The sequence below is a fragment of the Anser brachyrhynchus genome (genome assembly GCF_964034855.1).
Source record: "Anser brachyrhynchus genome assembly, chromosome: 3".
NCBI classification, from domain to species: domain Eukaryota; kingdom Metazoa; phylum Chordata; class Aves; order Anseriformes; family Anatidae; genus Anser; species Anser brachyrhynchus.
Window position 1 is genome coordinate 45,024,400 of NC_137696.1, and position 17,623 is coordinate 45,042,022.

A 17,623-nucleotide genomic window follows, 5' to 3' on the forward strand; every position below is an offset into this window, starting at 1 on the left:
CAAAATTTTTAAATGTGTCAAAATTGTAAAAAGCCCATTTCCATGAAGAAGCAAGTGATCACCTGTCACTTCACTTAGGTCCTTAAGGGGACATTTAAAACTGTTTGTTTGGATTTCCAATCCAGTGACCAGAGCAAATTTTAGAAACGTGACAAATGTTTAGCTAAGCAAGTTGAGCCATGCAGACGACAGAACTCCAGGAACAAAGTGAACTGTGAAGTTAAAAAAGGCCTCCAAACTCACGGATCACAAGATTCATCTTTGGTCTATAGCTTAACTCATTTTAGGAACTTATTTTCTTTCTTGATCCAGTTTGTTAACTTCATTTTATTAAATCTAACTTCTTTCTCATTATTATTTTTCCCACTTGCTCCTTCTTACATTTTTTTTTCTTTTCATTAGGTCTTCATAATCCAGGTATATATCCATTACATACACATAAAAGAAGCATGCTATGTTGCTTTCCGCTTGCACTGTTTGTAGGTAACCATACACAATAATTATCGATTATTATATATCCCCTGCTATGGGACTACCCATGGGGGCTGGAACTAGATGATATTTAAGGTCCCTTCCAACTCAAGACATTCTATGATTCTATGAATATATAAGAAATAATTACAACAGTAGCCTAACTGAATAACATATCTTTACAGTTCTCCAGCTAGATCTTAAATAAAGTACTATCTATTGTTAAGTCAGACTATTTTATCTGTAATTGTTGTTGAATTAATTTATTTTGACAAGTGTATAATGTAACATTTTAAGTATAATACAATAAATGCCTCTGGATTCTGCTTAACACCTAAGCACCTTTTTTCTTTCAAGATACGTTTCCAACAACCACCTCTTCCTATATTGCTTTCTGGACTGCATATTCAATTAAAGTGAGTATAACTACAAATAATAAATATAGAGGAACATTTCTTCTTACCGCTCTACATAAATACTCTTGCTGGTTCCCAGAGCATACAAACTGGCCAATATTCTGTAACAGGAGACCTGAACATCTTCCACTAAAGAAAAGAAAATGATAGGTATGAGGAAAATAACCTCATTACAATTCTTCTGACAATAACTACATAAATGACATTAATCTATCAAAGACAATCAATAGCAATGTCTCTAATACAAAAATAATCTTCTGACCCTTCAATGCCATACTTTTTACTCAAAACTTCTACTTAATTCAATACCAAGTTATCAGCTAAGATTACAATTGTATTTTATCGTATTTAACTAGTGCACTCACTTTCTGAAATTAATTGCATACCAACTGTTCAATGATACTGTCTTAACTGCATAACCTGAGAATTTATTCATCTAGTATCTATGTAAAATGTGTCAATGCAACATAGTCCGTCTCTTTACTACAATGTGATTTTAGTTCTGTTCATCTCCAAGTTCAGTATTTAACAGTAATCTCAGGCACACAAACCACCTTTGTACATGATCACACCATGGAGTACCCTGTAAACATAGTAATACTCTTAGGTACAAGCACCAGGTCAAGATGCCTGTCATCACAGTAGTACAAATAAGATAATCTTACAAGTAGGCAATTCCAATTGGTAACTTTCTCAGTTTATGAATTCTAAAATTGAGAGTTTGACAGCAACATGAGATATATAGAATAGCTGATTAAGAATATCACATAAGGCTAATTATTCAGTTTCAAAACAGAATTATAAGAGAATGAAAAATCACTGAAAAAGTGATTTATGATGAAGCAGTGATATATTTAACACCACAGATGACTTTTTTTTTCTGGATACTGTCAAAGACTCCTGAATTTTACAGAAATAATTTAATGAGCAAAGTGCATGTTTACGTCTCAACACGTTTAAGTCCATCAATACAAAAGCAAATGGTTGCGAACAGTTCTCTTAAGGCTATTTTAAATAATTATTTGGGGGGATTCTAAGAAAAAAAAAAAGTCTATTCTTCCAGATCCTTCTCTTAGGTATTGCTATAGCTAGTTAGCTGTACAGAAGCAGAAAACCCTCCTTTAATACAGACTGGACAACAGAATTCTTGTTGAGTTCCTAAAACACATACAATTAAAATTTTGTCTTGGAGACTACAAAAGTTTTTCCTGCAAAGACTGGGCTTGGGAAAATAAATGACACAATCTGCTACAATCAGAATCTCTACAGAAATGAAGTCTCACATACATTCCCTTCTTCAGTACCTATTCTTTCAGTTCTTCAGAAACTCCTTACACTTTTCCTTAGGATCTAAGATGCAGCCATCCACATTCCCTGCTAACTGAAACCGAGTCAAGGGGCAGGTATCATAGCATACCATCACTCTAGGGGTACAACCTCAGGTATAGACAGAGCAAAGACAAATTAACTTAAATGAACTTTTCACACAAGAACAAAACCACAGTGAATCTATGGCACAGAAACCAAAACTGAGCCTTCTGTCTAATTGCAGACACATCTGCTTTAATATTCACAGAAAGTTCACTAAAACCTGCACACCAGAGAAATTATTAATGCTTACTATATGACATTATGGATAGTAGCATGGCATCTCTAAATAATACATACATATCAAATCTTCCCCAAACTGGTGCTGTCCAATATGCTCAAATAATGAAGATAGAACTGGCAGGAGAGCCACTGTGGTATAATTAATGATTTGTGTAACTCCCTTGGGCTGGTTTCTGCTGTGTGTAAACTGGCCTTGTTTCAGATTTTCCATTGTTTTCTCCAGATCCTCAGCAGCATTGTCCAAAAAAGCTCTCAGTGCCATCTTAACAGACTCCAGACCAGTTTTCATCACAGTCCTGTATATACCATGCAAAGAGAATGAAAGAGAACACTCTATTAAACAAGCCTGGAATAAAGTCTAGTTTTGGCTTATATGAAGTATATAAAAGATCTGAAGAAAAATCTTTCATCTTTTGGAATTATAAAATCTTTTCACAGCAGAACAACATACTGAAAAAAAAAAGTTTCATAAGAAAATAAGGGTATTGTATTTGGTTTCCCATTGACAAAATACTGATCATATTAAAGACAGGGATTAATTTGCCTTCAGAGGGGGGAAAAAGAAAAAAAAAAAAGAAAAAAAGAGGAAGAATGAGAAGTCCTGCAATTCATCATTCTTGGAAAAGAGGAGCTATCTCAAACTGGGTTTTGGTTGGTTGGGGGATTTTTTTATTTTTTCTATTTTATTTTTTTTTAAATCTTCTACAAACTTCACTATGGCTAAAGCAGACAACTCAACTTAGACGTAGCACTGAATTCAACATAAAAGGTGTGAGTTTTTTTCCTCAAATTGGAACCAGAATTAACTTTGCAATGAAGACACTCTGAGAGAGGTTCACTGCACCCCATGTGCACTTAACTCCTGATTCATTTATTTTTATTAGACAGCATAAGCAAAAGAACAAAATATTTCTAATGTTATTGTGGTCTTGAGACAATCATGTGATTAAAAGCACATGAGAGTACAGCTGACAGTTCCTTGACACTACCACTCTGAACCAAAACTTAAAGCATAAGATAAAAATACTGTTTTTCCAACCCCTAGATAAGCAGAAAAAAAAAAAAAAAAAAGAAAAAAAAAACACTTATTTTGCAGCAGGAATTCTTTTCAGCACTATCTTTCTCGAGAACATCTTCCTTGAGTTTTGAAATACTGTAGCCTTACACAGGTTTTCCAAATCTGACTGGATACTGTTCTCTTATAAGTGATTTTCTTTGTACTTCAGAAAATATATTCAGTGTTACCTCGCATCCAAGGTCTGGCCCAGTATGTGAAGACAGTTGACTATTGATGTTGCATCATTTCCTAAATAGGAAGGAAAATTACCCACCAATTAAACTGAGCATACTTTAGACCATACCTACACTCTGCCAACCATGTCTCTGGTTTTAATGAAAGACTAAATGACATTGCAGAAGAGTAATTCAACTTCTGTGTAATTTTGACAGTCAAGTTAAAAAACATGCAGTTTGTTGTCTTAGCCTTTTGCAAAAATGCAGTGACAAGAGGCGGTAAAGCATCTCTCATCAAATAGCTGAGGCAATCAAGAAGAAAGCACTTAAATGTGGGGTTAATTAGACCTACAGTGTATTGTCTGCCGTTCATTTTAAGTTTTATAAACTTTGCTTTAATTCATTCAAGTTTATTTGAACATTTATTTCCTCCTCAGTAAAATGAAAGCTGTTTAATTTTCACAAGCTGCTCTTACATACGGTGTCATCAAGAAGTTTAGCTCCCTGATGTTACCAATAGGCTACAAGTATTCATAGCAGGATCAAGTGCGGCACATATGACAACACACATCTCCCATTGCAATGACTTTTTCTTTCACACTTACATACGTAAAAGGAGAACTTACACACACACCTTGTATGTACATGCACAGCCTATGATGTTGCCATGTATAAGTCACCTCTAAGTTCACTTTTTAAATCCAGGGCAGATTTAGGCTATATAAATTTCATCCACAGCTTATTTCTTATTTAATTGATTTAAAAAAAAAAAACATAAATTGCTGCAAAAATGAAAATAATTTTTCTTGCTTCTTTATACTTCCAAAGTTTCTCAATCAAAAATAAATAAATAAAACAGGCAATGCTTAAGGCAGACTACTGAAAATACCACAGTCTGCATACAGGGTCCTATGCTTTATTAACTGTAGTTATTTCACTTGAAAATATCAACAAACATAAAACCTAAAGTAGTAAGTGTTTCATTGAAATACATATTTGAAAAGATAAACTGCAAGGATGGAGTGGGAGGTTTACTGCAGCACCTTGAATGCTATTCTGTTACCAAAACTGGGGGGGGGGGGGGGGGGACGGGACGGGACGGACACGACTGTTGCATTGTAAACACATAGTAGATCAAACAAACCTGAACCACAGTTTCTGTGGCTGCCCCTGGCCATGCGGCCTCACCCTCTTTGCACTGGCACTTTTGTGGTAATGCAATGTAATGACCAGACAAGGAAGCTGACATGGCCAAAATGAATCATACCAAAAAAACAAAAAAAGCAACTCCGCACCTCCTCCCACCCTACACCCCCAAAGTTTTCCATCAGCTCCTATTTTTGTCAACCCCTATTTTTTCTCCATACTATTTTACTGTCTAGTGACACGAATGCCAGTGTTGGTGAAGAAGAGGGTGCAGAATGATGCCAATGAAAGCATGGATAGAGGGAAACAATCAAGGCAACCCTGCCTTAAGACTGTGGATTGAATTGTCACACAATGTGAGTGTATGTGCAGATGTATATATGCTGAAAGCTGCTGTGTAGTAAAGAGATGCTCACTCCATTTCCCTGAAAAGTAGACCTGGTGATCTATTTATACCATGTAGACACAAGAGCCACGTGTTTAAGAGGAATCAGGTACTTTCTAAGGTGCAACCAGATGGAAGATTAAGAAATTCATCCAGTTATTCTGAAAATGAGACAAGATTTAGGCATATCCCCATAGTAGATGCTGCAGTGTTTGTTTTTCCACTGATAATAAAATTTTCATAAATTCTACTGAGATGTGAAAGACATGTTCTGAAGCAACATTAAAAGACTATGCAAGGTAAGCAATGTCTAAAAGGGTCAGCTTCAGTGCCTCACTCCAAAAACAGATTTACATGACTACCTCAACTCACAGAAGATCAGTAATAGTTTTGAATCTCCACCTTATGTTTTTGTATTATTCAGCTTTAGGGTACAAAAGCTTTAATGACTGCCCCATTTATTTAAAGTACTATACTTTTTATTTGGAATCATCTAGCTTAAATTTACTGGAAGTTTCTTTGATGACAATAATATGAAAACAACTTGCAATTGTGTGGTGACTTTTCAGGATAAATCATTTTGAGAGGTGGGTGTGCATAACTGAATTTTGCCAATTCTGACAGTACAGTGATTCATATATTCTGGAAGCTAGCATTGTATATGCAATTTAATGAGACACTTGCCACTTTTCATTTAATTAAAGGAAAAATGAGGCCAATCAGTTAATCCACTTTAAAAGAAACAGAAAAACATTTTTCTTAGTTCTAAATATACACTGAGTTCAGTAATCTGGAAAAACCTTGCTGTTCAACTGGTATATCAGAGGAGAATTCAGAGAGCATGATAAATACAGCACACTTCAATTCGTGTATTAAAGTTTTGCCAGTTTTATCAGTATAACACTAAAAAAGACTTCCAAAAATATCATGAAACTTCTTTCCTGTAATGTCTCCTCTTGTTTATAAATTCAGACAGAATTTCTTAAAAAATCTTTAAAAATACAATTTGCTCTGAAATGGAGGTTTACAGTCAGTGGAAATTCTGTGTCTTGCTTTTGTTTGATGCCAGGCATTTAGTTGTTTTCGCTATGATTCTAAAACACATAAAGAAAAAAAAAACACAAAAACAAGTATTTTGAATATTTTACTTTAAAATGCCACCAATACGATTTGTAAAAAAACTTTTAAATTGAACATTTCAAGACTCAGTTTGCTTCCAATCTGAGTACAGAAGTCAATTTCAGAAGGCCAGCTGTTTTTTTTAAAGTTGAGTCATGAAACCTGAAACTAGGGGGTTTCTAATAAAATCAGTTTTATTACTATTGCCAATATTTCAGTGGATATACATACTTTCATTAAATAAAAATATCATTTTTATTAAATATGTACTTGGTTTTCAGAAGCCTGAAAGCTAGACATAAGACACTCTGATTGTAGAAATGAATATGTAGTATATAAAATTCCACTAAATCATGAAAAGAGAGCAGATAGGTACAACAACAGGATAAAAAGCTAAACAAGCTGTTCTTTAACATAACTCTTCATACAACTAAATGTTAAAATAAAACAATGGAGACCCGACATATGCAAATATTAAAACACATAAGTTCAAGAGGTTTTAAGGTTAAACATACCCCAAGAGCTAACATAAGTATTAGGTTGATGGATGGAGCACTGTTCAGCATGTTTTACAAATGCAATTGATGCCATGAACAGTACAACTGTGTTTAGTTATCTGAAGTGAAGTCCTCTTCTGATTAGTTTCTCTAAGTTCCCAAAATGAGTGAGCAAAAGCAGGCCACTCTTATTATTAGTCTTATTCAGCTAATTTTTGTTTCAGGTTAGGTGGCACTGCATTACTTATATGGAGATTTTTATATATTTTTTTAATTTCTTACATACATGGAAAGAATGTCTTACCAGAGATTTAACAGCATAGAAAGTGAATCAAGCTACTCACAGAAATTTGGTTTTTAAAACAAGAAAATATATATTAAAATCCTCAGCTCTCCAAAATTATTCACTAAAAACCTTAGAATCCAGCCCACTAATAATAATGACCATAAATCAATCTTATTGATGCAGGAATACAGCTCTCAAACAAATAGTAGATTATTGGGGTCAAAATCTACTTTCAAAATGTAAAGAAATAATAATTCCATGCTGAATTACAGTTCCATAGTCTCAGTGACCATCTTAGATCTCAGATGCAATTAACTGCTTATATTCACTCTAGAAGACTTTTATGTTTAATTTCCCATTTTATCAAGACTTACATACAGTTTATACTACAGGACTTTTACTAATGACTTTCACACATGCAGCTGTATCCTCAGAAGTACCATTCAAATTCACAATAAATATAAAACACCTATCTGGAATGTCAGTAAAATAGCAAACTCCACACCATCCCAAAAGGTTATTATCAAGCAACTCTTGCTCATTTAAGGAGCCTCCAAAATGCAAAAATAATTTTCTAGGCTCCTGCTGTGTTCTTAAAGGTTGTCCTCATGAGCATCTTCACCTCTTCTGCATGGGCCTTTGTATTGCTACAAGAAGTACAATTCTTTTGATTGGGTTTTCTAACATGAAATAATTAGCAGTCAAGGTAAAGCAAGCTGTAAGGTGACTGACTTGAGTTAGTATGTTCACAGTAACAACCATGCTTCGGAGTCTTACTGTGACCTTGTCATAACTCACGGAAAAATACAGTATACTTCTGTGTTGGCATAAAGACTTTGTATTCTCTTAGTTATTGCACACTAGGAAACTTGAGTTAAAAACTAAACCATAGCTGTGGTGAATACTCATCTGATACCATCTGATCTAACTTCTCCTACAACTTGAACCCAGCCTAAGAACAGAAACTAAGTAAGCTGTGAGAGGTGGAACAGAAAACATCCCTTCTTTAGTACTCTAGAAGTTACACTGACTCAGATTTTGAACTTGAAATGTTACACATTTTAGGAAAAAAAAAAAAAAAGAGAGAAAAACAGATTCAAATAGCAACAACAGCAAGTATTACCAAAAAAAAAAAAAAGTATACCTGAACTAGTTCATTCCTTGAAGAAATAACCTAGGGTATAAACCAGATCTTATGTGTAGGTTTTTGACATACTCCACCTTTCACAAAAAGCTACAGCACCACCACACAGCTGCAGGAATAACTTCATTCCTTCTATGATCTTTTGGCTTAACACAAAAACCCACTCAGATCATCCCAAAACACATTTAAAAGCAACATCCCCCAAATAACTTCCACTCTTTCTTCTCAGTTTAATTGTTTTCATAATGTTTCCGAACACTACAATGTTGCAGCAAATGAATTCCTTCTCTTCAAATTGAATGAAATACGTAGGAGCTGAGTTAGATGCATGTTATCTTAATCAAATTCTAATCAGCTAGATAATTACCCAATTAGATATGTTCATGGATGCTGAAGTTTGCAATACATCCATCATAGAAGCTATACATGCATAGGATGTGCAATTTCCTATCATCATGGCTTAAGAAAAAATTTCAGACTAATGACTGTGCCACGCATTACATACAGTGTTTAAACTTGACACAGATTTCAAATTGACTTCAATTAAGTGATTTCACATGGTATAAGACAAGTACCCAGACCCTGTTAGATTCACATAATAACAGAAAGACTGTAGACATGCATATGTGGAGTCAAGCATATCTGGAAATATTTAAGAATTCCACAGAACATCAATAAGCATTTTAGCCTACTACAAATTTTCCTAAATGATTTTCGAATACAAATGTGTAGTTCTGATACTCCCTTTTTCCCAAATGAATTATAAAAAATAACAAATATGTGTTTATAAATAACTCAGTCAAATTTTTTGGTAGAGTCATGAAATCCAGATGTTGGTTAAGACACACAAAAAACAAAACAACATCTCCCACCACCACCTGATTACTACAAAAGCTTTTTATTTCAACTAACAAATTCTGTGATCTACCAGCCTAAACAATTAGTGGTCTGTGAAGACCATGCATTTCAGCCATGCAGCCATGCAGCATGCAACAAAGCAGCACATAACACAATGCAAAAATGGCAAAGAAAACCAAGTGATGGCCATGCTAGTATTTGTCAAGGGTCTTCTTACCAAACAGTGAAATCCTATGCCTGACAAGAACTCCAAGTTTGCAGAACAGGCTGAAGACAAAAGAAAAATAAAAGAGAAGAGAAGGAAAAAGAAAAAAAAAAAAAGGGAGGGGGGGAGATAAAAATAACAGCTGATATATGAGCAGGAAAAGCAACATGATGTCACGCAGAAAGAATCAATTATCTGAGCAGAATGTGGGACAGAGTACTAAAGAAAGAGTTTTTAAGTGCATATCCTTAACAAACATGGTTAAATAAGCACATATTATAATTAAAGAAACAAACAAGAAAAAATAAAAATAAAAGCAAAGCTAATTAATATAAAAGCGTCCTATATGAAAACCCACAGGGAAATTACCATTGAAGCTTTAAGAAGTAAAATATGGTCAGTGTGCTATTCAGGACATCACTGATAATTTGAAAACAAAAGGTAAGGAAATCAGATTAATTGAAGTGTTTGATGGTAGATGTTTAGCTAATCCAATTTAGATCTTGTCTTGAACACAGTGAGAATTTCTTTTTAAATACGCTGCTTTTTAAAACATGACAACATGAGAAACAATGTAACTCAACATAAAAGATAGCTTCTTATATGGTTTTAAACAAACAAAAATGGATACGATCAATGATTTAATTTCATATGTGTAAATTACTTTTGTACTGATGAGCAGTGTTCCGTTCAGAAGAATGAAGTTTTGTGTTAGTTCATAGAAGCAGGACCACACTGTCCTACCCAAATTGACCTGGCCTCCAAATTTAGGAGAGATTAGTTCAATCTTCATGTCCAAATTCAGTCTGAGAATTTTCTACAACAGTGACATAAATTTTGGTGTTATTTGTTGTGCTGCAAAAACCCGCATCTGTTAAAATGACATGAACAATACTATGTCATTTTATTAAGCTATTTAATTACTGGGCATAAGGGCCAGTTAACAACTTCTGATATAAAAGCAAAAGACACATAAGCATGTCTGCATAGTTCATGGATGAGATCTGAGCATGTTGTTCCATTGACAGATGAGAGCATGGTGCCAAATGGAAACATTTATGTCCAGAATTGGAACAGCCAGGTTAATGTGGTGTTGAATCCACCTTATTAGCCTGTGCACAGTGATCCATTACAGCAACAGCAACTGCTCTGTTTTAGAAAAGAGTCTGGTTGTACATCTTCAGGGATCTCTGTTCACTTATACCATGAGGCAGGCATATACACTTTATATTCTGAGGATCCTGGGTCATCCAGTCCAACAGGAAAAGTGGGTGTATGTTACTGTCATATAAATGTTGTGTCCACCATGAAGCCATTAAGTAGCTCTCAATCTATCTTTTCTTCTAACATACAAATGTCACTCAACTGACTGTAACATTCAGCAGATGCTATATTTTCACAAAGTCAGACTGAACCTATTATCCTCCACAGTCAACAGTGTAAATTCACAGAAAAAAAAAAGTCTAAATGTCTAGTACTTAGACTCATGTCCAGAAATAATTCTACATAACTGCAGTAATACAAGGACTTGTAAGATGGTATAGTGAAGAAGAAATGCAAAAACTCCAATCCTGACGATGTTGTTTACAAATAAATGGAAGATAATGTCACACTATTTCAGGAAGAGGTCTGACCCATATGTTCCCAGAAAATTGATCTGAATTTAATGTATTTGCTGAACACAAAATATTTATTGCATTTCTTGACAGTCACTGCATTAACGATATGCGAAATACTCTTCCATAGTTCAAAAAATGCAAGCTAATCTTCATCAGAAAAAGCAAGCAGCCAGAAACTGCCTTTGGTTTGAAGAAAAACCTACATAAGAGTCACACACAAACATATCTAAAGGGAAAACTCAACAGAAAATCCAAAATTTAGCTTTGAAGAATTCTCTACAAATGAGGGAAAAAAATGATGGGAATCCCTTAAAATGGCTTCAGAAAATGGATCATATAACGCACTTTCCATTAGCTTGACACTCAAGAAATCAGCTGCACAACAGCACTGGTTATAGTTAACATTTATCCAGGTTTCCTTGCCTGTGTTTTATTGTCATTGGCTGGCAATTCTAGAAGACACACAACTCAATTGTTTGACAGCAGCTCTGATCTTTTTGCTGGGCTACAAATTCGGAAATCTCATGCACACAACTAGAGAGCATATGTGTAGAAGTCCTGAATCCATGCAGCATGTATGCTGATATTTCCATGTTTGAAATATTCTAGAAGTGTGGGATTTATTGAAGAGGCTTTACTTAACAACTGTTAAAATATTGTTATCCAGGATATTACAGAAAGAAATATAGCAGCTCACATAGTGGAAAATAATCTAGATGCATGCTCTTTGAAAGTATTTTTTCATTCTTTGGAGAAGGCCATTCAGCCAAGCTGCCAGACCAAATCAGTCCATGAAATGACACAAGAGTCAAGGTCATTACTTACTTATGCTCAATATTGCTGTTAGAAACTCTGCTCAGTATTCATACAATCTTGAAAACCCCTCGTGTCTGTATGACCATCAATTGGCTGTCTCCCTATAGCATCAATTCAGTTTTGCCTGTTTTGGTACCTAGTAACAGCCATCCATGATACCTGTACTGTGCAGGCATGCAGTTGGTCTTGTTTTAAACTTGTAGTCCACATTACTAAATTGGAAACATGGGTTTCAATTCAATCAAAAGTGAGATTAAGTGAAAACATCTCTTGGAGAGATGGTCTAATAATGGATAACTTCAGAGAAAGGATCAAGGGTATATTTCTGTCATATTACTACCATTGTCACTATTTAGAAAACTGAAGAGCAGAAAGAATGCCACTCATTTTACTTTTTACGGGGAGCAGTAATAATGGTACTGTCTAAAACGCAGTTTTTTTTTTTTTTTCTTTTAAATGTAAAATGTTGCAGGAATAATGGTTTCAGTATATACTTATTTCCAACAGTGGGAGCTGATACACAATTACACATCTTGTGCAACAGACAATGCAACAGAGGAATTGTTGCACATAAATTAAGTTCCCTGCATGCAAAAAAATCAGCACTGCTAACTTTTAAAACATCATATAATTGTAACTCTGAACTCCCTTCTTCATTTTACACAATGAATTTTCTCAATGGGAAAAGGAAGTTAATGTTTGTGTTTTAAAAAAATAAGCCGGAACTTCTCACTTACCGACAATAAACTGCATTGTTTAAAGACATACACATATGCACACACATGAAAATTATTTTAAATTTTACCTTGTCACCATTTCCTTCTCTTTATTAGAGGCATGGCCTCCACTGCTGAGAGGTCTACTTGCTGCAGATAAGAAATACAGGCGATGATTTTTGAAATACTGATCAATCAAAGGGAGCACAACCTGCAATTACATCAGAAAGAAGTGGTTATTTCAGGGCTTTTTTTGCTATGTTCTGTATTATTCTTTGTAAGTCACAGCTACAGACAAGAGATTTCAAATGTGTATTCTGTTTCAAATTCCTAGTATTTTTTCTTTAGTGTCTGTCTAGTTCTTTTATTATTTTTTATTATTATTATTCAAGATACTTAAAATGTCATCAGTTAAGGCAGCAGTTTTTAAAATATATTTTTATTTATTTTTTTATATTATCTCTGGGACTTGACCTGTTTTCTTTAGGAGTATAAACCAGAAAGTATAATTTAATTTTATCTCACAATTTAATATTTGTCCAATACTACTTACCCAGAAACAACTATTGCTGTTCATGCCTTTTAACATAGGTAGGTTTGAGAAAAATTCACCTAGAACTGTCAGCAAACTAATGGCATTTAATGTTAATTGCTATCCAGAACTCCAAAAACACCCTCACTCACTAAGGGCTTGTCCACAGAAGTTTTCTTATTTACTTCATGTGGTGACCATTACTCAGTACTGCTACAGGTTTCAGCCAGGAAGAGATCCAAAATAAACAGTCAACATGAATCTCAAATTGCTTCCTTTTGGGTGCATGGTTTCAAAAGAAATTCAAAAGAATTTCTGAGTCAACAAACTTGGCAAGTATTGCACTATGGAAGTACTTCAAGAGATTACAATTTACTGCAAAGATACCAGGTTTAGAAAACGCTGCAAACGCCTACCTTTGCTTATTTACTAATGAATTGAAAAAGCACTTTGAATATGCAAGCAACATACGAGCTTTTGAATGCCAAAGCTGTAAGTAGATTTTCTTAATTTATAATACATAAATCCTTCTTGGCATAAGGAGGAGAACTGGGCTCATGGGAACCTCATAAAGTTCAACAAGGGGAAATGCAAGGTCCCACATCTGCTGAGGAATAACCCCACATAGTGGGGGTTATATAGCCTTTCACATAGTAAAGGCTGACCACCCTGAAAGCAGCTCTGCTAAGAAAAGCCTGGCATCCTGGTGGTCACCGAGCTGACTTTGAGTCAGCAATGAGCCCTCACTGCAAAGAAAGCCAATAGCATCCTGGGCTGAATTAGGTGGACAGTTGCCAGAAGGTCAAGAGAGATGATTCTTCCTCTCTACTCAGCACCAGTGAGGCCCCACCTGGAGTGTTGTGTCCAGTCCTGGGCTCCTCTGTACAAGAAGGGCATGGACATACTGGAGAGAGTCCAGGGGGGTGGGAGGGTACAAATATAATTAAAGGACTGCAGGATCTTTCATATGAGGAGGGGCTGAGGGAGCTGAGATTATTTAGCCTGGGGAAGAAATGGCCTAGGGGCATCTCATCGGTGTAAATAAATATCTAAAAGGAGGGTGTAAAGATGGAGCCAGATTTTTTTCAGTGGCGTCCCATGACAGGACAAGAGACAAGGGGCACAAACTGAAACACAGGAGGTTCTGTCTGAACGTACGAAAACACATTAAAAAAAAAAAAAAGTAATGTTGACTGAGCACTGGCACAAGTTGCCCAGACAGGTTGTGGAGTCTCCCTGGAGATCTTCAAAAGCCATCTGGACATGGTCCTGGACAGCCTGCTCTAGGTGACCTGCCTGAGCAGTGGACTTGGACCAGATGACCTCCTTCATCTCTTTCATCCTCAACCATTCTGTGATGAAGACACCAGTATTGTTTTAAAACAAGGAAAGAGATAAGGAAGGTGACAGGGAAAGGTACATGACTGTATTAATTCCAGTAGCTATTGCTCATATTTAGCTGCCTAAAGAGTGTGAAAGAGAAAAGTCTTCTGAGCTAGACAAAGCCAGTAAAGAGAAAATGTAAGGAGGTTATGAATAACATCACCTGATTAATTTTATATCATGGAGAAAGGGAATAATGACAGTAAGAATACAATCCTGTAGGTTTTTTTTTTTCATGTCTGTATTTCATCCCTACATTATTTTCAAGTTATTTTTATTACTACTGCTTCCAGTCATCAAAATAATTATTTAACACAGAAAGCTGTATATATAACAAAAATAATCACATTCACTAACACTTTCTCACTTCAACTACTTACTATGTTGACAAATAATGAGCAAAGATATACTGTACTTTGGCAAAAAACTTGATTTCTTGTTCATATGGAAAGTGTTCTCCTTTTCCTCTGCTGCCACCATCTGCAGAGAGAAGAAAATTTAGCTCCCTATTATATATCCCAACTACAGTCTATTCTGCATTTTCTTAAAAAGTGTACACTATAAATAATATTGTTGGTCTTTAGATGTAGATTTAAGATACCACACACAGGAGTTAGAGGCATTTTATGACAATCTTCTGAGAAAAAAAAGTCACAGCAAATAAAACGTGCAAAGAAAAATTGTCCAAATAGTCACAGATGTGTAGACATCTCATAGTCTAAAGAGATATGGATACTTATTTGAGATGAAAATCTGATTCTACATGTGTATTTTTCTAGTTATAGGCAACACTTGGAAGACTGAACTCTGATTCTACTTCAACATCTTTCTCCTGTAGTTCCCAAGAGAAACAAAATTACCAAATTTTTAATGCATTTAATGCAGACATTTTTATACAACAGAATTATTGGTTAGAACTACCCAAATGAAATTAAACTTGGTTCTCTTCCCCCAGTTGCTATGAAAGTCACATACTATTGAATAATCTGGTATACATAAACCATTCATTCTTTATTCATTACATTTTCATATGAAGAATGAATATGGGAAACTAGAATGAATCTGAAATACATAACTCTTCAAAATTCATCATCAACTACAGAAAGCTAGAGGAAAAACTCCTTGTCCAAGAAATTTTTATTTTTGGAAAATTTCAGGTTGTTTTTATAATTTCAAACTTCTTAATAAAAGAAAAAGAAGAAGGAGTACTATACCAAACTCCAAAATATACTGATGGGCTTCATCCACATATCTTATAAGTTGCTGAAGGAAACTGTAGGCAAAGCGTTTCTCAATGGAAGGTGTGTCCAATTCCAGGTCCTTAAATCCTCTGAAATAAGAAGTAAGTCAATTTTTATGTGTGTAGAAGGAATCAGATTAGTTTTACCTCTTCTGATGCCATTTTCTCTGGTAATACTTAACCACTTATTCACATAAGAATGGTTCAGTTTACATTAAACAGTACTCTTGCAATTATTTACTTTTTGAGCCATTTGTTAAGATGCAATTAAGATTTCCCAGATAGAAAGCTGGCAGTAAAGGTGACTACTCAGATTAATCCAGTATCATTTTAATTTCTTTCCCTTACCTGTAAGGTATTACCATCTTTTAATGTCCTCCATGGATTGATTTTTGACCGAGGAAGTTTTGAAACTACCAATATACTTTGATTTAAACAAACAAGCCTGAAGTAAATCTAGTCTCCCTCATCACGACTTTTGCCTAGAATTCTGTTCGACTGAAGGAACTTTGAATAGCTATGTAGCATTTATGAAATTTTTTTTTTGGGGGGGGGGGGAGCGGGGGGGAAAGAAAAGAAGTGTTGGAATTGCAATTTGCTTTTCCCACTGTGTTCCATCATAGTATGATATGAAAAGCCTATCTTCTTTCAACAAATCAACTATTAATTTGCAGAGCAGTTTCATGATGTAGGCCATTGTCTCCTAGCAATAAGCTGGTAATGACTTAAGTGGTTCTGCAGGACCAGGGCTCTAACGACTGAAAATAAGAAAGCTATGCTTTACCAGCAAGGTAGTTTGGCACTCCATTGTCAGAACCATGTACATAGCTATTTTGCAAGTTAAAAAAGTAAACCTACCAAACATAACTGTCTTTATAGTCTCATTTCTGTTCTAATTAAGAACATTGCTGATGGGTTCAGATGGGTTCATTGCTGTAGGGTTCAGAGAGATTCTACAACTAAAACTGCTTTCTCAGCTGATACTTATCAGGGTACATATGGGGCTGAAGGAATTTGAGATAATGACAATAATTGGGAAATATGGACTGAATATTGTTAGAGTGTAATAATTGTGAAGAATTTGTGTTGGAAGGTGGTGAAGTGACGAGGGGTGGAGTGTGTAAATTGTCCACCTTTGTTGGTGTTGTGATAATGTTATGTTGATTTTGGTGTGGAGAATTTTTTGTGGATGTAAGTGAAATTTGTGAAGACTGCAAGGAATGTTGATGAATATATTTTAATGGTAATTAATTCTAAGGTGGGAGCATATGCTTCATTAAGGTTATCTGATTAAGGACCCTCTCAGTGTAAAAGGTGGTAGTAAGAAGGAAGCCATAAAGAGGAACACAAAATGTGGTAGAGAAGGAATAAGGGAGAGAATGTCAAAAAACAAAACTCTCCAGTTAGTCATCGATTGGCCATTAAGAAACTACAGACACAACTTTGGAGAGAGCCACATGGATTTTTTAACTCTTAAGAGAGGGGAACTTGAATAACATGAGGATTTGGGATATCCAAATGGATCACTGGCACTATGAAAGCTAATGATGGAATGTGAAGGGGAGAGGGAATCAAGGACGATCAAAGCAGGTAATAGACAAAAAGGGGACAGTCACACAAACTGTGGCCAGTCAGTAACAGCTGTTCAACTAAACACTGCACCTGATCACCACAGTCTGTCCTGTCTTCTTAAATCCTTTCTTAACTATCCCTCTGTGTAACCCACCACATCATTTATATGTGTGTGCTGCAAGGAGTAAGGGCCAGGTATTGGCAAGACCAGGAGGACTGAATACTAGGACAGCAACTGGAATCAGACTGGGGTTCTAAGTGCCTGTGGGCCTGTGGCACCAGCAACTGGAGAGAGTGAGGGTCTCACCATCAATAGTTGGAAAGGAGATAGCTCTTGGTAATGTCTCCATAGGTCCTGCATACCTTGAGCCCAG

The 17,623-nt window shown here is 35.4% G+C and overlaps 1 protein-coding gene across 4 annotated transcripts in view; it reads right to left on the bottom strand.

Moving 5' to 3' along the window:
* The window catches only part of RYR2 (ryanodine receptor 2), a 423,080-nt gene that overhangs the window by 79,346 nt on the left and 326,111 nt on the right, over nucleotides 1-17,623 (bottom strand). For all 4 annotated transcript variants that reach the window (XM_080588287.1, XM_080588286.1, XM_080588285.1 and 1 more), the window contains 7 exons: nucleotides 15,652-15,767; nucleotides 14,853-14,917; nucleotides 12,612-12,733; nucleotides 9,384-9,433; nucleotides 3,744-3,804; nucleotides 2,556-2,794; nucleotides 935-1,016 (listed from right to left, as the gene is read on the bottom strand). In XM_080588287.1, the coding sequence (XP_080444413.1) occupies nucleotides 935-1,016; nucleotides 2,556-2,794; nucleotides 3,744-3,804; nucleotides 9,384-9,433; nucleotides 12,612-12,733; nucleotides 14,853-14,917; nucleotides 15,652-15,767 (735 nt within the window). The remainder of the gene's footprint in view (nucleotides 1-934; nucleotides 1,017-2,555; nucleotides 2,795-3,743; nucleotides 3,805-9,383; nucleotides 9,434-12,611; nucleotides 12,734-14,852; nucleotides 14,918-15,651; nucleotides 15,768-17,623) is intronic.